The sequence below is a fragment of the Tetrao urogallus genome (genome assembly GCF_951394365.1).
Source record: "Tetrao urogallus genome assembly, chromosome: 2".
Classification (NCBI taxonomy): Eukaryota; Metazoa; Chordata; class Aves; order Galliformes; family Phasianidae; genus Tetrao; species Tetrao urogallus.
In genome coordinates this window covers 3371435-3392967 of record NC_136814.1, presented here as the reverse complement: position 1 = coordinate 3392967, position 21533 = coordinate 3371435, and the positions used below count along the sequence as shown (strand labels likewise).

The window sequence follows — 21533 nt, the reverse complement described above, 5'->3', positions numbered from 1 at the left end:
CAGGAAGGCAACCCTGTGTGAGCAGCACCATTTACCCCAGATCTCCACACTGCCCACCCCTGCCATAGCCGTTACCCTCAGGGGGACATGGGCTGCTCTGTGAGCCAGGACTCAAAGCCTCCCAGTACATCAAACATCCTTAGAGCATTTAACCACCTTGTGGTCTCCTCCAGGAAGGGCCGGACTCCCTTATGAAAATAATGCAAGAAGAAATAAGACTGTTTATTAAAATAAAATCTCTCTGTCCCGATTCACACCCTGCTTCGCGCAGGCTCCGTTCACAGCAGCACTTCAGAGTCCTCCAGGCAGCCATCAGCACAGGGCAGCTGAGCTGCAAGCGAGCTGCCAACAGGCAAGGTGCTGGCCTCGGTCCACGCCGAGCCCTCGTGGGGCAGCAGTGGGACGTAAGCCTCCTCCGTGGGGCTGCCCTCGCTCTCAAGGACGTACCTCGAGCCCCCGTCGTGGATATCCACTGCCACCAGCGCTGCCTTCGTGTGGGAGCAGCAGGGCTCAGCAATGTCCCCGGTGTCCAAGTCAGAGTCCGCTTGGGGGAAGCCCGAATCCTGGGTGGAGTCGGGGCTCTCCTCTGGCAGGCTGGTGTTGACGTAGATGATGTCCCCGGATCCCCTCAGGGCAGGAAGGCTTTCCAAAAGCTTCTCCAGATGAACTTTCAGCTGCGAGAACGTGGGTCGGTCAGCAGGTTCAGCCCTCCAGCAGGAGGACATGATATCGTACCTGGGAATGAGGAGGGGAAATGCAGCTGTCGTGGAGGATGTTGCCGAGTGTTGGGCTTGGAGATGTACGTGCTCTGATTCCCTGCTTGGAAACTGGGTGAGTCCCGAGTCACTTTGCATTAAAACAAAGCAAAACCCGCTCCCCCACTTTAGCTGTTTTGTAGAGAAAGGAGTGCAGCCCCCTCCCTAGGCAAGACCTTCATGGCAAAACAGTCTTTAAAATGAAATAACAACAACAAAAACTTTGACTCCTTCACCACAAACTGCAGAGGGCACTGCTGCCACCTCTGCAGGACCCAGCAAGGTGGCCTCTGGCACTTCTCACCCACCCCATGCCGCCTGCTGCAGGCAGCCCATCATCAGCCTTTGGCGTGAACCCCACCAACACACTGCCTTCTGTGGGGATATTTTTGGAGATTTCTGTGTGACACCTTGCCTGGAGTTAAGAAGATGCTGGGTCATACTCTGGCTCATATTAAAACTCATGAGATTAACAGAACATTAAAGATTTGGAGCTGTTTTTCTTTTTTTATATGAGACATGCTCACTTAAAATTTCACCCACACCACTATTCTGGCCAGCTCTCTTCTCAGAGCCAACCTGTGTGTGTGAGCTCCCTGCCTGTCAACCCTACAAGGAAAAAAGGTTCTGTCTTTGATATTTTTATTTGAATTCAGTGTCTGGGGACAGTTGGAGCGGGGACATAGGAGGTTTTTTGCAGCCTGGGCATAGTGGTGTAATACTCACAGTTCATCTAAGCAGTTCTCAGGCTTTTTGAGCCGCTGCCCGTGGAATAGATACTCATAAATCTCGTGGTTCTGCACCCCTGGGTACGGAGTCATCCCTCTGGTGGCTATCTCCCACATGGTAACGCCAAATGCCCACTGTGATAACAAAGGGAAAGTGTGCTGCAAGGACATTTCCAGGAGGAATGAATGAGTCTTTTCATGGGGAAAGGTCACTTCCTAGCATCCACTGGGCTCTCGCACAATGCTAATAGTTGTATCTTCAGTCCTGCCTTCCCCAAAATTGGAAATGATAAGAAATGCCATACGACAGGCAAGCAGCCCACTCAGTAAACTTATTCCAGGATGCTGGGCAGGCAACAAAAGGTCAGCATGGCCTGTTACTGACTGGCTTTTGCACTTGCAAGGTACAAGAACAACCCCTACAAAGTGCCACAGCTGCGGAGGACTCGACTCAGGGATCACTTTCTTGCTCTTGGCTCCTGCTTCCTGGCTGCCCAGCCATGTGTACCTACCACATCACTCTTGGTGGTGTAGACACGGTCAGCCAGGGACTCTATCGCAATCCACTTCACTGGCATTTTTGCTATTCGGCCCTGACGATAGTAATCGCCGCTGTAGATCTTCTTGGACAACCCAAAGTCTGCCACGCACACCGTCATGTCGTCCCGTAACCTGCCAGGTACAAACGTGGTCAGAGAGCCCTGGGGAGGCAAAGCCTGCTTTCCTGACAGATGCGTAATGACTGGTGATCACGCCTTCATCAGGCTGGCTCTTGAAACACTGTGTGCGACTGCCTCTTCTTTCCACAGCTCAAGAAATGATAAGAAAGAAAAGTTAGACGTGCCAAATTCTGGACTCTAGTTCTGAGATTGGTCTCCTCGCTGTGTCTCCCCAGGAGACTCCAAGGGAGGTTTTACTTAAGGAAACCCACTCTGTACTCATTCCTAGCACTATAAAGCCATGGGACTTCCACTACTTTTCACCTTACCAGGCCAAAACAGAAGGAAAGCAAACTCACATGCAGTTCCGAGCCGCCAAATCCCTGTGAAGAAACTGCCGACTGCTCAGGTACTCCATCCCCAGGGCAATATCCACCATGAACTTCACCAGAGTCTGCAGGGGCACAAACTGAGGAGGGAGGATGTGGGTCAGAGGGTCTGAGTGCTTTGGGAGGCACGTTTGGTCTGACCAGACCTGCTCAGGCCAGCTCTGAGTTAGTCTCAGAGAGCACAAGGAGCCCACAGCAGTGGCCACCAAGGGTGACAGCCTCAGACCATGAGATTTATTGAATCAGAAACCTGCAGAAGCTGCAGATGCTGGGACAGCTGTTTCAGAAACAAAACCAAGCGCTGTCTGCCAGGCTGTAACGCAGGCCAGAACAGCCCATCCTGGCAAACCAGACATCTTGCATACCCTTTGCACCTCTGCTTCCTCCTTTCACAACTTCTGAATGCAGCCTTCAACTAGATATTGTTTCCTTGTGGCTGTTCCCACCGGCTGCCTTAACATCACATATTACAGGCTAGAAAGTAGCTCTGTAGGAAAGGGCTGTGTGTCGTGGTGTGGAGCAAGGTGACCGTGACTCAGGAAGGCACGAATCCCACAGGCTTGTGTAGAGCCAGATCCCACTGCCAGCACCAACAAAGCAGGCGGCAGGACTACAACCAAGTCCTCCTGCAGTTCCCCAAAACCAAAGGCAGGTTTTGCCCGGTGTCCCTAAAAGAGGTACAGTCACCCCTTGCTCTTTGCAGGCACAGGACCCTTTGCTGCCCGCCTTCGTTACCTGGGGGGCCATCTCCAGCCGGGAGCGAAGCAGGAAGCTGTGCAGGTCACCGTATTTCATGAAGGGGAGAACCACCATGGGCTTGGGGATCTGCTGAGAGCTCAGCTCGATGCACACGCCTGGAACACATGGACACAGCTCACACATGGGACTTGAGTATGGTCCCACTCCCAGCCCAACCTGGGGACCCCATACCTAGGAGCTTGATGACATTGGGGTGGTCAAAGTCCTTCATGCACGCTGCTTCACTGAGGAACTCTTCTATCTCTCTATGGGAAAAGTTATCCACTGGGAAGCAAAGGAAAAACAGGAAATTTAAGACCTTGAGAGCTTTAACACTTTAATCACTGCTGCCACATCTCTTTACAGCAGAGTTCTTGTGCAGCAAAGGGTAAGGGACCACCAATATGACAGAGACATCACACCAGAGGTTTGCACAGCATTGGGTTATGCACCATGTGGAAACAGAGAAGAGTCCCACCCCACTCATGCAGTAAGCAATGGTCAAGCTGGACAGAGGCCACAGCACATAGGATTAGATATGAGCGTCCTCAAAAAGCCTGGGGTCTCTAATCTGGCCAGAGACAAGCCCTGTCATTTCTCAGTTCCTCAAGACAAAACTGGCTGTAAGAGGAGTGCCCTTCCCAGCAGGGCTTTGGTCACCATTTGGAAAAAGGCACGAGACAACCCACACACCTTTCCCCATATCCACCACGCTTTCCCTTCTACTGCCCAGCATCTGCTCAGCAGATCTCCTGCCACAGCTGCATCTCTCTGGCTAGGACCAGCAGCAGTGGCAGAGACCAGCATCCCTACAGAACGGTTCCAGGATATAGAGAGAGCCCCAGAGAGGGGTTTAGGGAGCGCCAGTACCTGCTGTGCCAAACAGCAGCAGGTTCTGCAAGGCCAGGGTTACTTACACTTCATGGTCTTGACAGCCACCTTCTGTGGGGTGCCTTCTGGCTGGCTGAGACGCCCCTCCATCACTGACCCGAACTCCCCTGCGCCATGGGAAAGAAGCAAGCACTTTACCCACGCCTCTACAGACTGCCTGTCGAGACATCGCTGTCTTCTCAAAGATCTGAAGTGCTCTAAGACAGAGACCTTGTCTCCAAAAGGCAGAGGGGGATGCTTGCGTCCTCGTGGCAGGACAAAGACATGAATGTAGGGGTCCAAATTCCCAGCCTGACGCTCTGCCATCCAGGGGCCAAGTGATGATGTGAACATCAGCAGCAGTCCCTGCTCCATCAGTCCAGCCACATACCCACCCCCAGCCCCTGCAGCACCATCACTCACCCTCTCCCAGGACTTTCCCCAGGCTGAGGGCATTTCTGTCAATGACGACATCCTGCAGCTTCTGCTGGAGCTCGCTGCTGACACCCAGGCTACCCACTGCAAGAGAGGGGAAGAGGAGTTCAGACCCAGAAGACTTCAGTTGCAGGCCTACCATTTACAGCATCAGGGTGTGGCATGGTACAGAGAGAGCTGACCGAGAGGCAAGGTTCCATAGTTTCGTAGCATCTGAGCTTCCCTTAATGCCCGTGGGCCATCCAGCTAGAGACAGAGCCTTAGAATTTCACAGGCAACCAGGTGAGGAAACCCAGCTTGGCAGACATGTGAAGAACTGGAAGAATCGGGCCCATGGCTTGCCCTGTTGCTATCCTGTCACCTCGTTGCAGAGGGATGAGAAGAGCACTCACATGTCAGTTCGATGGCTCTCCGGCAGTAGGACTTCTTGGCTGTGTAGTTCACCACCAGCTCTGAATCATTTCTGCTGAAGGCATTCCTGGTGGGATAGAAAGTGTGCGAGGTCACTTCAGCTGTTTTCCCTCTGCTCAGAGAACCACAGCTGCAGGCACGGGTGACCACAGAGCTACCCATGAGATCAGCAGCAAAGGAGGAAATGCACATTCGGTCTGATCCTTTTCATTTCCCTCCCACTGGATCATTGCCATTGCCTACAACGTCTGATCAAAACATCTACTTGATAAACAAGGCTGATCTACAAAGGAGTGAGTCACAGAGGTATTCTGGGGAGGAAATGGGATACTCATTTCCTAGTCTCACAGCAGTCTGGGCTGGTAGCAATACTACCCACTTCCTACAGCGACCTCCTCTGCACGATGTGCAGCTTGAGCGTATCAATGCTCCACATCAGCACGTAGCTCCTTTAGTCACCACAATCCTTTAGCCAAAAAGAAGTCATGGGAGGCGTACATCACAGCCCCAGAATGATGGTGGGCATGCTGCTGGGAGATGCTGTGCTGCCCCTGTGGAGCAGGGCAGAGGCCCAGCTCAGGGAAACAAAAACTGCAGGGACACGGAGATCCCCATAATGTTACATCAGTTAGAGATTCTTACAGACCCGTTTTTCAGACTGGGATTGAGGTGATGCCGTGGGGGACCAAAGCAGACGTCATTCACTGCCAGCTCAATAAACTCCCTTACTGAAGTGATGCATTTCCAAAGGAGTGGATTATATCATTTTCCCATTCGGCAGCGGGCATCCAATGATGCCACTCATAAGACAAGCTGGTAACGCCACAATTATTTAGCACAAATAATAGGACAGGGCACTTAAATGCCACTCAGAAAGTCACAAGGGTGAGTGAGCAGCGCTGGCTTGCTGTAGGAGATAACAGCCCTTTGTCCATGCTACTAAAAATGTCACTAAGTGTGGTCCAGTGGTCTCTGCCCTGCCGACACTGATGCTGCACTCAGCCCTTGGGCCAAGACAGGTTTGGTGTGTGGCTAGGCAGGAGGGGTTTCTCCAGGCCCCAGGACACAGGATATCATACATCTTTGTTCTCTCTCCACTGCGTCAAAATGCCAAGGTCACCTCCCATACTGAATTGCCTGAGTTTACTTCCCTTTAAAAATAGGAATAATTAAGTAAAAGGTGCACTGCTGAGCTAAGAAAGGAAGGGGAAGTACTGTTGCTGTGGTAAAATCACACTTAGTTCCCCTGTGCCTCTCACTGCAATAAAAATGGGAAATGACAATGCTGAAAGAGGCAGAAGCCTTCTCCCTGGATCCAGAGCTGGCAAAAAGCTCCCCTGCCTGTCCTTCCCCCCACACCTGCCACCTGCCCAGCTCAGAGCACCACCATCGGCTGCTCTCCCTTTGGCTTACCCATACTTTGTTTCCATGCATCTTTTCTGGATGACTACAGACAAGCAGAGGATCAGCCCAACAGCAACCGTACCACAGATGAAGCCCAGTGCTACTACAAAGGAGTCCGTGTTCCCAGATGCCGGCGTTGAAGAGGGAGCTGAGGTTATTAACCCTAAAGAAACATCATGTTAGCAGAGCTGGTGAAAGAGAATCAGCCCATGGAGAGCAGAGGAGGATATCCCAGTGGCTTAGAAACCAATCCCTATTCAGCCTGGTGAAGAGGAGGCTCAGGGCAGACCTCGTGGCTCTGCAACGACCCGAAAGGAGGCTGTGTGAGGCGGGGTCGGCCTCTGCTCACAGGGAACGGCCATAGGACGAGAGGGGATGGCCTCACGTTGTGCCAGGGGAGGTTCGGGTTGGCTGCTAGGAACAATTCCTTCTCCAGAAGTGATTCTGCACTGACACAGCTGCCCAGGGAGCGGTGGGGTCACCTGGAGGTGTTCAAGAACTGCGGAGTTGTGGCACTGTAGGACAATGGGCACAGTGGGGGTGGCTTGGTGGATGGCCTAAATGATCTTAGAGGTCTTTTCCAACCTTAATAACTCTATGAATTTCCTGGTGCTGCATTCAGATAGCCTGGCCAATGGGGACAGCATCTGGCATTGACAGAATGTGATGATGGTAGCAGGGAACTCTGACCAGATCTGTGCAAACCACCGGTCAAGGAAAGCGTACACTGTGAGCTTCCACAGCATCTCCCACCCACAGAGACAGGAATCTCCTTACCACTGGCAGGAACAAAGACCTCCACCGGGCTGCTGAAGGGCCCCACGCCTCCCTTGGTGACAGCAGCCACACGCACTGAGCAGGTGGCATTGGTGGCCACCAGAGGCAGGATGGCCATGGTGGCATTATGCTGGGCTTCCGAGGAGACGTTCTGCTGGAGACAAGAGAAGACAGGCATGGGATGGGGCTGACAGCAACAGTGAAAGCCAGAGGTTTGCTGAATTCATTATACAATTGCATGGCTTTGCTGCTGGAAGCCCAGAGGAAATACAGCAGGAGCAGCAAGCTATTTATGGAGAATAATAGCCCTGAAAAGGAGCTGAGCATTGTTTCCCGTTTCAGTCTTTGCTTATCAACTGAAGCAGCAGAGCCAGAAAAGAGGCAAGAAAGCCATCCTGCAAGGGAGGAGGAAAGGCACTGCACACACCAGGGTCTGAAACACCTTTCTCCTCTCACTTCTACAGCCATCAGCCCCATTCCACGGCCACAAAGGTGTTCTAAACATCAGCCTGCACTTCTCCAGCGTGAGTAACACTGCCCCTGCCTCAGGCTGTGCTCCCGATTGCCAGGAGCTGGCACAAGGGCCACAGCAATGCTGCAGCTCTGTCCCACACAGCGTGGGGATGTGACGCACCCAGGGACAGCACGGGCTCTGTTCTGTGCCTGGCAGGTGGCCATGGCCCCGTGGTGCCACCCGAGCTCTGTGAGCCTTGTGCCAGGCAGTCCCACGAGCCCCTGAGCCACCACCACTCCCTCTCATGGCACAGCCCTTCTGCCTTTCTACTGCAGTGCTCTCAGCTTCATCCTTCCAGTGCCCGGCCACAGAGAGTAAGTCTTAGGACAGATATCTTCCGGTTTTATGCTAACCATATTTCCAGCTTGAAAAGTGTGTTTCCTTGCCCGGTGACATTAGAGATGTCAATGTGTTTCATGGCAAAGTTTGGTTTTTTTTTTTTCCTTGATAAAAACACAAGTGATCTTTTCTTGCAAATTCCCTGTTGTTTCCTGATCTTCTTGTGACTCAGCCAAGCAGCTGAGAAAGTGCCTGCTGCTGCTCCTCGCTGGCTGCCAGCTGCAAAGCAACTGCCCTGTGATGTGCAAAACATCTGGCAGGCTGCTGGAAGAGGCAGAGCCTGGCTCTGTGCTGCTGCTCTCAACTTGAAGCGAAAATGGCAGCCGGGTGGGCAAGGAGGAAATCAGAACTGATTTCTGTTCACAAAAAGGCCACCGAAATTGATGTGAAACACAGACAAGCAGCAGGCAGAGCTCCACAGGCACTAGCAGAAGGCACTGCCCTGAGGAACATCTCTTTTCCAACCACTTTGCTTTCATGGCACCCGTCAGTGGAAATGCACACGAGGTCATTTTCCCACCGCCAGCCTAAAACTGCGCTGGGATCCTTTAACATCTCCCACAGCCCTGCTGTGTCACTTGAGGACAGAGCCGAACAGATATCAAACGGCTCGTGGAGAGTATGAGAACATTTTCAAAGCAGACAGCCCTTCTGTCAGGACAGAATTGCCAAATTTAATGATTTTTATGAGTCTTGTGGTAGCTGAGGAATTCCTTCGTGTCTCAACTCCTGCAGCCCTGAGTCAAACAAGAATCGCTGGTTTAAAAATAAAACCAGAACTTTTTGAAGCTTTAAAAATTGTTTGTTTTTTTTTTTTAACTGATTGTGGAGAAAAAGAGGCCTGCAGGTGGCCCTGCTGACACAGAAATCCACAATCCCACCGCAGTTCTGGTGCCAGGACTTTCAAACTGATGGTTATTTGGGGGGAAGCCTGATGTGAGAAGGGCAGGATTCTTCGCAGCACTTGCGCTCTGTGGGGCCACTAGCACAGGAAGGAGAAAAGAAGCTGGGGATATCTAGCATTTAACATTCAGCCTCTCCAGAGCCCAAATTCAGAGGCTTTATGCCTGGAAAACAAAAGCTTTTCCACTTATTTTTGGCAAATGGCAACAATCACATTGCTCCTGTGCTTCGGTCTGTCTGTCCGTCAGCTCCAGCAGACAGACTGCAAGCAGCTCACGAGGGCACCCAGCTCCACAGCCAGCCCAAGGATGCTCTGTGAGGGATGTGGCACAGCCAACTGCCATCCCCAGCCCTTAGGATAACAAATGCTGGCCCCTGCCCTTGGTTTGCTGCCTCTGAGCATCTTCACAGGCATTTTTGCCCTTCAGAAAGCCCATAAGCTGATAAAACAAAGCAGCACCGAGCACCTTTTGATCTGCAAAGCCAAGGTTGTCTGGAAGATAACTGCCTAGCAGAGCTTCCTACTTCCCATCTGATCTCATTCCCCACTAGTGGGATTTTCAGCCTCCTGAAAGCCAGCATGAATGAGAACAGTAATGGACCAGGGTCCTGAGCAGAAAGCATTTAACTTGGGAATTTTATTTAAAGAAATAATAATAAGTTTCCCAGAGCTTAAGGGCACAGCCTGTTTTTCACTTACTGCTTAAGAGATGACAAATGTGTCAGCATTTTTTTTCCATGCTAGTCACAAGACCATAATATTGTTTCCTTGACTTCATTCAGCCTGGATCTATACATGCTCTTTTTCAGAAGCATAAAAGGAGAACAGAAAATGCAGCATCTTACAAAAAAAGAGCATGAGTCACTTTTTCCACACAGAGTTTAGGTCGCCAGTGCCTCTCTGTGCTTTTTGCCTGGGACAGAGGAAGACCAAACCACAGCGCAGAGGGGACGGCTGGATACATCCATGCAATTATCCTCAGGCTCCCTGGCCACAAGCAGAACTTGGATGGAATCCCATCCTCCATCTCTCATGCTGTTTTGCCCAGTACCTAAGATGTCCCAAGGCCTGGAGGAGGCAAGCAAGGCTGTGCCAAATGACTTCATGTGCTGTGGACAGGTCCCCTGCCCTAACACGCTCCCAGAGCATAACAACTCAGTGCTATGGGTTGTCTATCAAACTCTCCCCCAGTCCCCTGGTGACTTACCAGCCCCTTGGAGTCCTGCCACGTGTGCCAGATGTGATATCCCTGCAGCTCCCCCTGTGTCCTCTCAAGGGGTGGCTTCACCCATCGGATTTCCAGGAAGGAGCTGGATTCGTTGAGTGACACTGTGACATTCAGCGGCTGGCTAGTTGGAGCTGCAGGAGTCAAAGAGAAATAAGGGGAGGGGAGGCAGGTGGATGTGTGCATCCCGGAGGGACGTGGCAGGTGGGCTGAAAATGAGCTGCAGCTCAAGCAGACAGCATCCACTCTTTCCAATCGCCTTTAATATTTCCAGCAGGGGATCGCATGTGGGTACATTTCCCTTCTCCAATCAAAATATCCCAACCCTAAACAGCCATCTCTCTGAAGCAGCAACTCATCCAGGCAGTCCTGCACAGAGCACAGCAGTGAGCCTTAAGCAGGGAAACCTTTCTCAGCACTAGCAACTCATTTCCTACCTCCTTCCGTGGTACTGGCTGTTATCCAGGGGCTAAATGCCGACCAACCGACTTCATTCTTGCAAGAAACACTGATGTTATAATGTGCCATGGGCCACAGCTGCTGGATGTGATACACGTGGGGAGGCACCGACGTGTTAAAGAGCAGAAATGAGACATTGCTTCGCGGAACGGCTTCCTTGACCTTAATGGAAAAATCAGTTCAGAAACAGGGATTAGTCAGCAACAACCTGCAGGCTGAGAGGCACAGCAGGATTTGACATCTGTAAACAGGATCCAGAGCCCTGCCTCCCTTTCTGTCCTCCATCAAAACAACACCAGGGCTTCATCCCTCCCAAGCAGAAAGCTGACAGCAGGCCATCCTCAGAACCCAGCGCTGGGTCTCAAACGCATGTGGAGAAGAAAGAGATGCAGCTTGACATGGCAGATATGTGTGAAAATGTGGAAAGCAAAGGGAGGGAAGGATGTTTTGCTATTTCTTGCAACTGGAAGCAAAAGGAGCACCCTATTAAATTACCAGGCAGTGAGTCTCAAACAAACAAAATGAAGTCTGTTTTCATTCAGCACATCATTATTCACAGAACTTATCAGACTTTGTGGGAGACAAGAATGCACACAGCCCCAGGGGAGCATCAGTCAAATCGATGGGGAACCAGGCAGCCAGGAGTATTAAGGATGAAGGTCTAGATGCAATCTGTGCCAGGAAAGATCTAGAGGCTCTCTCCCCATCAGGGAGCTCACTGTATTAGCACAGTGAACCCTCTCATGAACCCTCTAGAAGGACCAATCACAGTCCTCATTACACTCCATCATTACCCAGAGAAGGTTGCCCAGAGAGCTGTGGGCGCCCCAGCCCTGGAGGTGCCCAAGGCCAGGTTGGATGGCACCCTGGGCAGCCTGAGCTGGTGGAAGGCAGCCAGCCCACGGCAGGGGATTGGGACTGAGTGGCCTTTTGGGTGCCTTTCAACCCAAGCCATTCTGTGGTTCTATGATCATTGAACTGAACGAATGAATTCAATGCATTAGGAGCAAGTCATGATTTTTGGACAAAGATAAACTTTTTTTCCAGTGTATCAGGGCTGAAAAAACTCCCTAAAAGGCTGGAATGACTGCTCACATTGGGGAAAAGCATCTCATCATATTCCAGGACCTGTTTCCACTGCAGCTGGTGGTGCTAACTGGCTGATCCGACCCCAGATGCAGGGCTGGGACATTGAGCTTCTGCTCTGATCAGGCGTGAGAGCCACGCGCTTGCTCAGCATCACCTCTTCTGTTTTGCTTTCCATGCATGTCAGCAAAGTTCTCGGAACACAGCAAGCCCCACAAGAGCAGTCTCTCACTAGGTGGTGGGCAGAAGAGGGAAGAATGAGAATGAGAGACACTGGCATGAGCAGTGTGGATAATTCAGAAGACAACCCATACTTTTCCTCTGGAGTCTATCAGACTAAGGTGTTTATTTTAAAAACATGTTTTTTACAAACTAACAGCTTGAACTCACCAGATATGATAAGAACAGCTCCTGCTTTAAGCACCAGGATGCTCAAAAATGATCTATGTGGTTGATGGGCCACGCTACCCAAGCAAGAGGATTATCAAAGGAGACAGGAGAAAAAAGGCTTAGTCACGGCTGTGTTTTTGCCAGAAATCATGTCTTGTTTTCCAAATTGAAAGGCTATTTCCTACTGACAGCCCATGAACATGAAGTCATAGGAAATTCCTTGGCTCTCCACCCCACTTCCTGAGCTCCATTCGGAATGCGGCGGTGGACACGGCGCTAATATTAGCTCAGGTACCTTTCCCCTCGGTAACTCCTTTCACTTTTACCTGCCTTCCGACATCCTCTGTCTCCTGAGAGGTCAGGCGACACGTCACATAGAAATAGGCTGGGAGGAAAAGGGAGGAAACAGTCTGTCCTCTGGCTCTTCACTCTGCACAGCCTTTCGCTCAGCCATGGGCGCAAACACAGCGCTGACTCGTGGGAGCTGCCTGAGGGTTATGGGAGGGCACTGGAGCAAGCTGGGAGCTGGGGCTCTGCTGTCACCGCTGCCACTCAGGCTTCTGAGCATTTTCACTTCCTACCAGTGAGAGTTCACACGATCTACTTAAAGCCACCTAATTTTTAATGCTCTGAGAGAGATGGGACCTTCGGTGTAAGAGCCAAAGGAGGATTGCTCTGACATGAAGGCTAACGAGTACACGAAGGTTAATGAGTACATGAAGGCTAATGAGAGGGTTTGTAAATGCGGAAGTCTTGGGTGCCACAATATGCTGAGTTCAGTCTGCGTAGGATTTCTCCTGGCAGTGGCTGCTCCTCATCCCAGGACAGACTGTGTACTGCCTGAACCAGGGTACAGATTAACCACTGCAAAAAACGCATCCAGAAGAGAGCAAGCAATGGGACAGTGAGACTCTGCAATGACAAAGAAGGGCAGCAGGCAGAAGCTATTTGCAGGGCCCCATGAATCCATGAAGATGGCTTCACTAGCTTGTCCAGGAGACTGACGACCCTCAGCTCCTGCCCAGTACTCAGAAGGTGTCAGGAGTGGAGAGCTGAGAGGAGCCTCCATCTCCAAACTCTAAGACCACATCTGGGAAGTGTTTGATCAGAAGGTAAAAGTGGGGACAAGCACGTGCTAGTAGCAATTCAGGATGTAGGAAACCTCCCAAAGAGCATCTCTCTGGGCATCTCTCTACGAAGAGACCTGACAACCTGACTATCTCGACTGAGAGATCTAAACCTCAATTTGGAGGTTCCTGTTTCCCTCCTAAGTTGTCTATTCTATGTATTTCAAGTGAGATGAGATGACCTTCCCCCCTCATGACTCACAACCTGAGGACCAGCATTTGCATCCTGTTTCCTCTGCCCACCCAAACAGCTGTCTGGGTGGTGCCACCCAGCACAGCCCTTTTCCCATTCAATTTCTCTGCAGGAAGCCTTTCAGCGAACTTTCTCCTGGCAGCAGGCAGAGCAAAGCCACACTCTGTGAGCAGACCACACCAGGCCCAGCACAGCTCCTTTTGAAGCCTGTTGTCCACCATAGTGGTGCTCCAGCTGCCAGGTTACCAGCACCTAGAGACTGTACTACTCAGGTTTGACTTCTTGACTTTGCACTTTCCCTTTCAAAACTACTGGGAAAATCCAGCTCACTTTGCCCAAACCAATAGCTTGGTCAAGTCCATGTGGTTCATGCCAAAGAACTTTGATTTTTCCCTGCCTTTGAGCATCCAGGTTTTAGAGGCAGGGGCCACAAACTTACCTTCACACTGCAGCTGTTCAAGGCAGAGAACGCATCAAAGCCTGGCACCCAGGAGATCACAATGCTGTGAGCCATTCTCTTCAGGACATGCACGGTTTTTGGTGCAGATGGTATTCCTGTAAGGCAAAGCCAAGCACAGTCAGCTCTTGTGCTGGAGAGAGATGAGAAGCTCTACCTAGCTCAGGGCATGCAGTGGAACTGTACTGGTAGGGGCACAGCAGCCCATATGCCTAGTACAAGCTCAGTATGTTTAGGCTTTAGCACAGACATGGCCTGGCTGGCTTCCCCCATGCAGCTCCTGAGGCTTCAACTGTGCAAGAAGCCCAGGAACTGTCCTGGTTAGAGCTGCAGCAGTATCCTGTATCAGTGCATTGTAGATATTTTAGACCACTGGCAGGGAAGTAGAAAATCTCTGTTTTGACAGTACTCTATGAGCTGAAACAACGCTCTGCATTGCTTAGAGGCAATGACATTTTGGGGAACCTTAATTCCTTGCATTACCGGAGTGGTTCCCATTAGGAATGTCAAGAATTAACACCATTTCCTATGGAAAACTCTGAGTGCTGCCCTGGTTGTGAAGGAAGGAAAAGAATGATACAACCTTTCGGAAACCTACTCTGGGTCTGACAGTTCTGCTTTCAAATGTGCTTTTTGGTGTTTCCTCCCACGGCTGCAACACTGGAGCTACGCTTGCTCCAAACGACCAAACAGCTCTGGGTGACTGTGCTACTACCTGCAACCTGCTTGATTTTAAATATCATTTTCAAACAGGAAAAAATAAATGTGCAAGTCCCAAAAACACCACCACCAGCTAGTGTTGAACGAGTGCTGGGAAGTGTGGAGGTTCAGGCAGCTCCTGATGGACAGATGTACTCAACAAGTAAAGGTAACACCATGGTCCCACTTACCTTTCACGTTGACCCGCCCAGGGTTGGAAGCGGTCAGCCCTTTGCTGTTGTGAGCCTCACAACTGAACAGTGCTGTTTCGTTGAGACCTGCAGGGGAAAAACCAAGGATCTGTTTGCTGCACCTCTGCAAAATGCCCAAATCATACCAACTTTCCACCTGTTGCTCACAAAAAAAAAAAAAAAAAAAAAAAGATTGTGGCTTCCTTTGTTTTAATGTCGCCTTATTTTCCTCCAGCAACACAGAAAAAACTCTTCTTTTCCACCACTTTTTGTCCCTCTGGCTGGCAGCTGGCTGGCCAAGGGTGACCCGTGCAGAGCTTCTCACCACCTTCCACACCACGAGCACGTGCATGCAGCCAGCACCAGTGCACAGGACAGGACTGTGTGTTTCCACGGCATCGTTGCACAACCTCTTGAGTAAGCACTTGTTTTGTCTTCAAAAAGGGAAAGACAGAAAGCAGAAGAGCCCACCACCATGGCTTGAATCAGATGACTACTTTCCAAAGACTGCTCAAATCTCCCAGCTGATAATGAAGAAAGACTTCTTTCGGGGTCTGCTGGAAATACCCAAATGCAGAGTGCTGCTGGTTTCCTCTGGCTGTTAGCATGGCCTCTGCAAGTTGACCAGCGAGCAACAGCACCCAGAACTTTTGTCTCATGTCTGCCTGAGACAGGTGCTGAGCTGTCCCTGCTGTGCACATGGTGGCACAGGTGCCTGGGAGCACATTGTTGGCTGCCTTCCCCGAGTGGTTGAAGCTGTGTGCAGCATCCCCAGCATTTTTAATTTAGCTTGGCAGACTGCAGAGATCTGCACGAAGGCGCAGCAAAAGTTGTCTGCCTTTGCAGCTCATCCACCTGGATGTGCAGCAGTTGGTTGGGAGGTTGGCTGCAAAGAAGGAGGGTGCGGCCATCCTTGGATGGAAACGAGGACAGGGAACGATGTACCAGCCTGTTGTATTGTATCAACACATCCCAGTGCTTTTTGGGTACTGTCCAAGCCTTGCTTTTACAGCCTTTTCCTCTCCACTGGAAGGAAAACATCCTCCTGTAGTTGTACAAGTAGAATGAACCTAACTAACCCAAGCCTACGGATGAATAGAAGACGTTTGGATGCCAAATCCAGCAGCATCAGCACACAGTGCTTTACCTAAAGCCTGTTTCTTGGAAGCTTAAAACCGTCCTTACTGGGAATGATTTTAATGAAATGCCTCTCTGATTTTAGTGAAATGCAACGTGAAGGACTCGCTGCAGTGTCCTGGCCTTCCCAAGTGGCACCTGTGGCAGTGTGACACAGCTTCTGGACCCAAAGGGAACTGTCCAAAAAAATCCCAACCTAACTTGGGCCAACCGGATTCATTCCAAGAGGAATGAGTCACTTCTTCCGGCTTTCACTGCCTTTTAAAGTCTGCCTTTGGATGCCAAGACAAGTCAGTTACAGCTTGGCTGTTAATTAGCTAGTGGCCTCCTTTGCGTGAGCAAATCAAGAAATCCTTCCTCTCTTTCGCCTCTACAGTATAACTACGCTGGGTTTTGTATCACAGAGGACTTTTCTCCCTATGCTTCACCAGGTTGGCAGGGAGATGTTTAGCAGGGACAATTTCCAGGTCCTTCAGAAACACTAAGAGGGGATCAGCCCACAAGAGCAGCAGCATGCTGGAGGCCAACAGCAACAAGGTTACCTACAGCAGTAGGGCTACTCTCAGCAGCACACCCCGCATGCACTGCAGGGCTCAAATCTAAATTCAGGGTTGTGAGTCCTTATGAGCTAAGCCTTGTGGGCAGCCAAGACACCCAGCACTCACAGAAATGCTCATGTCTGCTTCCCCTGGAATAGGTTCCCGCTGGGCTCACCTGGCACAGTCAGAACTGATGGGGAGATGTAGGGCTTCACGTTGAGTTGGACATTGTTACGAAACCAGTAGATTTCCACAGGCTCTGGCGGACCCACAGCTTGGCACGTGAGGTTGAAGGGGCTGTTCTTGGTGACATTCAGCTTCTCAGGCTGTTGAATGAAGTGTGGGAGCCCTGCACATATGCAAAGGAGAGAAACAAAAGATTCAGAGAGCTCAGCAGCACTTCTCCAACAACAACCCCACACTGTTTCGCTCAGGCTTGGCTTTGCCAACCAATCCCTTCCATCCAGCCTCCCTGGATGTCTGTGGCAGACATGGCAGCTTGTCAGACACCTCTAGCCTTGCTCATCTCCAGCTCACCTTCCAGCTGTACCAAGATGGGATCGGATGCAATCTCAGTGCCAGAGATGTTGAGTTTGCAGACATAGGAGCCGTTATCTGAGCGCTGAGCAGCCCGGATGCTACAAGAGAGAAGGGTGAGGTTGTGAGGGCTGTGATGGGGAGAGATGCCCTGCACACAGAACACAGATAGGTGGGAGGTGGGTTGAAATCAGCATCAGTAAGCCCAGAGCCCATGGCTAACAGATGATGTGTGTGCAAAGCCTGCCTTTGAGGGCTAGGGAGCTCACTCCTGTCGGCTGCAGGGCAGCCATCCCTCCCCAGGAGCCATGCTGGGGACACCCCTCCTGCAGAAGGACAGCACCGGTTACCTGAATGTGGAGGTCATGGCTACCTCCTCTTCATCAGGGATCTCAAAGTGGCTGGTGGCGATGCGGTCCAGAGTGTGCAGCTCCCTGCCATCCTTCCACAGGGAAATGCTGGGGGAGTCTGGCCGGAGCAGCAGCTGAGGTACTTTGATGGAGCAGTTAAATGTGACATCCTTGAGCTCATTTATCACAACGTGCCCCACGGTGGGGTTAAATTTCAGCTGTCCCAGGGAGGTGGCGGAAGGCTTTGAGCCCTGGGGGGGCCAGTGGCCACTGGTGAGGCCCCGTTTGGGGCGGTGATGCCTTGCCCACAGAGGCCTTGCCAGCGGGGCTCCTGCAGAGAGGGACCTCAGGCCTCCATGTCCGCCAGCATCACCTGCAAGAGGAGACCTCGGGTTTGTCACTTGTCACCCAGAAACTTTCCCAAAAGATTCAAAGCCTCCAAGACACCTCATGTAGGAGCTTCAGGGAGAAACCAGGGAGCTGGGGGCTGTCCCAGGACTGAACGTGTACAAGCAGCACCTCTAAAAGCACCTTTAAGCAAACCAGAAAGTCCCGGACTGTGCTTTTCTCATGGCAGGGGAGAGGCGGGAGCTGTTTGTGCTGGATCACGCCCTGGGGACTGGAGTCGGGCAGGAGGAATTTGGGACTCAGAAAACCCCTTTCAGGGGCCTCATCTCAGGCGTTTCCAGCTGGGAAGGAGTCCCCGCAGAGGATTTGCATGGGCTGGTTTTAGGCTTTCTGCTCCTGAAGCAGCTCTGTCCCCAGCGTGGGGTGAGCTGGGCACAGGGGATGGGCAGCGCACAGCAAGCACAGTGCTCTGGGTACAAAACCACCCAGCTTTGCGGCTGCCCCTCTGGAAAAGGCAGGCTGAGCCAGCCAGGCTGCTGCTGCTGGGAGCTGCCCTCACCCAGCTGCTGGGGGGAAATAACTGCACTGATGGAGACTTGCCTTCAGACAGTGTGTAGGAGCTGCCCGCTATGCAGCCTTGTTCTCCCACCACACTGCCCTTCTGCAGACGTTTTTCCAACAGAAGACACTTTGCCAGCTCTCTCTGTGGGTTTCTTTCCCCCACCTACATGCCACTTAACACACACAGTCACTGAGCTGTGCCCTCCGCCTCCTTCCTCATGCATTCCACACAGCCACAAACAAGACGAGGAGCAGCTCCATGGACAGCCGTTCCCCCGAAAGAAAAGCATATATTCCAAAGAGAGAAGATCTGGAGAATACCCTGCAAATAGGTACTTCAATTTCTCAGCTTCTGGAGGTATACAGAAATCCCGAGCACATCAGTAAATCTCCCTTGCTGCAAGTGAGGGCACTGTGCCAGACAGGAGTTAAACCTCCATTAATTTCCCTCTTCCAAAAAAGCTATTCGCGGTGTAAAAACAAAAAAGCAAAAGCAACGCTGTGAGCAGAAAACACGATCTTTTTGCTCAACCCGAGTTCAGCTGTGTTTGTTTTGGGGCAGGTCTGAGTTCTGAAACATCAAACAACTCCAGGTTTTTAAAGATACGTCATCACTATCGTAAGAAATGGAGCACAAGCCTGGCGTTCTGTGCACAGAGCCAAGAAACACAGCCTAATTTTGAGGCTGGATGTGCTCCTTTGCTAAGTTGCTCGCTATTTTTAACCCCTGAGAAATGGTGCTTCTAGACAGGAACTCGAGAGGAGTTTTAAAGCTGGACATGGGGAAGAGAAAGGCTCTCCCTGACTGACACACAAAACAATGGGTTTCCCTTTCAGGGGAAAAAACAAAAATAAAAAAGACTCTAAGCTTCTTAAACACGCTTCCTAATCTCCACCATCTCAACACAAACAAAATCCTCCACGTGACTGCAGCTAAACGCAGTGAGATTTACTCACAGCAGCCAGGTGAGCGGCTCTGCAGTGGCCAGATAACCCCCAAAAGACTGGAGGAAAGCAAACAAGCAAGGAACAAACAAGCAAGCAACACAGAGAACCCCTCCCCTTCTCCTGGCAGAGGTTAGCCGGGTTGGAGGCATTCCATTCCCAGCAGGACTGACCCCAGCAGGATGGCTGAATGAAGGAAAGGCAGGCGCCTGATGGGAGCAGCCATGATCCTGCCCCACTGCGGGGCACAGCCAGCATGGTGGCACTGGGACTGCTCACACTGTCCCCACGGGGCCGGCTCAGTTTCTGGCTATCACCAGCTCTCCCTCTGCGTTCCCCTTCGAGGCAAACTTTGAAAAGCAAAGGGGATCTCAGCCTCAATTTCTGCGCTGATGAAGTGGAAAGAGGTATTTGCTGGCCCAGGAATGAAATATTTTCCTCTTTGACTCATGCTGACAACAGGAATTTGTTGAATGAAGAGCTCCCTTTCGAGCACCCCTCCATCCCCAGCTGTTTGGGGTGTGGCTGTCCCTGAGGACTCATCCGTGGTCGGGGCTGCTTACTCAGGCTGGCCCCAAAAGCCAGAGCCCCAGAGTTGGGAGTGGACGTGCATGGGTGTCCCAGGTACCCGCAAGGTGCCCGCTGCTCTGCAGCAGCATAAGCTGGCAAGGAAGAAATTCCATGTGCAAGCACGATGCTGCTCATTCAACATACCTGGACTGGCAGCAAAACTCCAGCGCTAGCAAAGCTCAGACCCCAGGGCCAGGATAAGCAAGCAAGCAGGTGGCAGAGCAGTGATGATGCTCAGCATGCCTCCTCTGCTGCTAGCCTGGAGAAGGGAGCCTAAGCAGAAAGTCTGCCTGCTGAAAGAGGCACGATGCTTTATTATAGATGAAAATAAATGAGGAGTTGCATGCCCCATGGGGGAGTCATAAGTTGTCCTACTGCGATCCCAGTAAAAGAAAGCATTAGAAAATGCACAGGTCTGCTCCCGAATGCCTTATGTCAGTACTCCTGTATTAGCAGAAATAACGCACCTGCTGACAACTGCTTTCTGCCTGGGCACCTGTTGAAGTGAATCCTCACAGTCATGCAGCACAGAGCCTGACCTGAGGAAGGATGGGGAGCACCTCTTGGGACTGCTGCCTCCATCCTGCCCACCAGAGCTGTCCGAGATGAATGTGCCCTGAGGCCACACCTGGCTTTTGAAGGCACCCTGGGCTTCACACACCTTTTGTGTGACACATTCCAGGACTGCAGTTTGAATCCGAAAACAGCGGTGAGTTTGCGGTACTGCAGGCTCCCTCAGCCCACACTGTGAACTCCAAACAAACCGATCTGACTACCATCCCAGCTGAGAAGCACATCTTCCCACCGACCCCACCACCATCCGACCCTGCCGGATGGACACGAGGCAGCCACGCTTTGCTTTTGAGCCCCCAGACCACGTCTCTTTGCATCGCATTTTTCCAGGTAACCCAAGCTCCACAAACAGCGTGCCGGTGCCACGAACGCAGTCATCTCGGCCGGCACAACTCGGGGGCACATCCCATCGGCAAATGCAGCACGGCAAATCACTTCCCTCCCCTAAAAAAAGAGTGGGGTCCCGTCGCTCACCGGGAGGGCCGACGGAGATACCGCTGCCCGCAGCTCCCGCCCGCAGCCCCGGCCCGGACTCACCGAATTCAGCGGCCCCGCAGCGCGGCGGGGGCAGCGCGCAGAGCAGAGCGCAGAGCAGAGCGCAGAGCAGCGCGCAGCGCACGCCGCCCATCCCGGCCCCGCACCGAGCACCGGATCCGCTCCGCAGAGCTGCACGGTTCGTGGCGGCACGGCACGGCACGGCACGGCACGGCACGGCACGGCACGCCTCCCGCCTCGGCACGGGGCGGGGACAGCGCCAGGCTGCGGTACCCCGAGGGACGAGGTGTCGATGTGTAACGAAGAGATGTGGGGGGTGGTCAGCGGGGTGACGAGGGGACACACGTGTGCACCAACTCAAACAGGGCTTTGAGAGCAGCCCAACGCAAGGGGCTGGGCTTTGGGAACGGGCCACCCCCCTGAACTCCGTGTGTTTCTCTGCTTTCTGCTCCCCGTGCCTAATGCTCACGCAACAAGTGTAGCTTTCTCACAATTGCCTGCGGTCTTCCCAAAGCCGTGCAGAGCTCTGCTGATGGCACTGGGTGCGGATGTGCAGCAAGGAGACACAGCAAAACAACTTATTTCTCCTTGTGGCTGCCTCCTGATGGGAGCTGGGATGGGCTGTGCCTTTCTCGGGCTGTTAGAAAGAAAGGAACCATATGAAATCCAGTCTGAAGTCTTTTTTTTCAGTTGAGAAGAAAAAAAAAAAGTCTGAAATTTAGTGTGGA

At 51.9% G+C, this 21533-nt stretch overlaps 1 protein-coding gene across 1 annotated transcript; it reads right to left on the bottom strand.

Annotated features, from left to right (window-relative positions):
• Positions 1-278: 278 nt before the first annotated feature.
• On the bottom strand, positions 279-20938 carry MERTK (MER proto-oncogene, tyrosine kinase; the record flags this gene model as incomplete). Its single annotated transcript, XM_079549930.1, has 19 exons — positions 279-735; positions 1482-1618; positions 1996-2155; positions 2502-2611; positions 3267-3385; positions 3462-3554; positions 4187-4267; positions 4563-4658; positions 4967-5052; positions 6399-6552; positions 7167-7320; positions 10131-10282; positions 10586-10769; positions 13843-13958; positions 14751-14837; positions 16602-16775; positions 16964-17064; positions 17314-17686; positions 20848-20938. 19 exons carry the CDS (start codon positions 20936-20938, stop codon positions 279-281), a joined length of 2925 nt encoding a protein of 974 aa, XP_079406056.1.
• Positions 20939-21533: the final 595 nt, after the last annotated feature.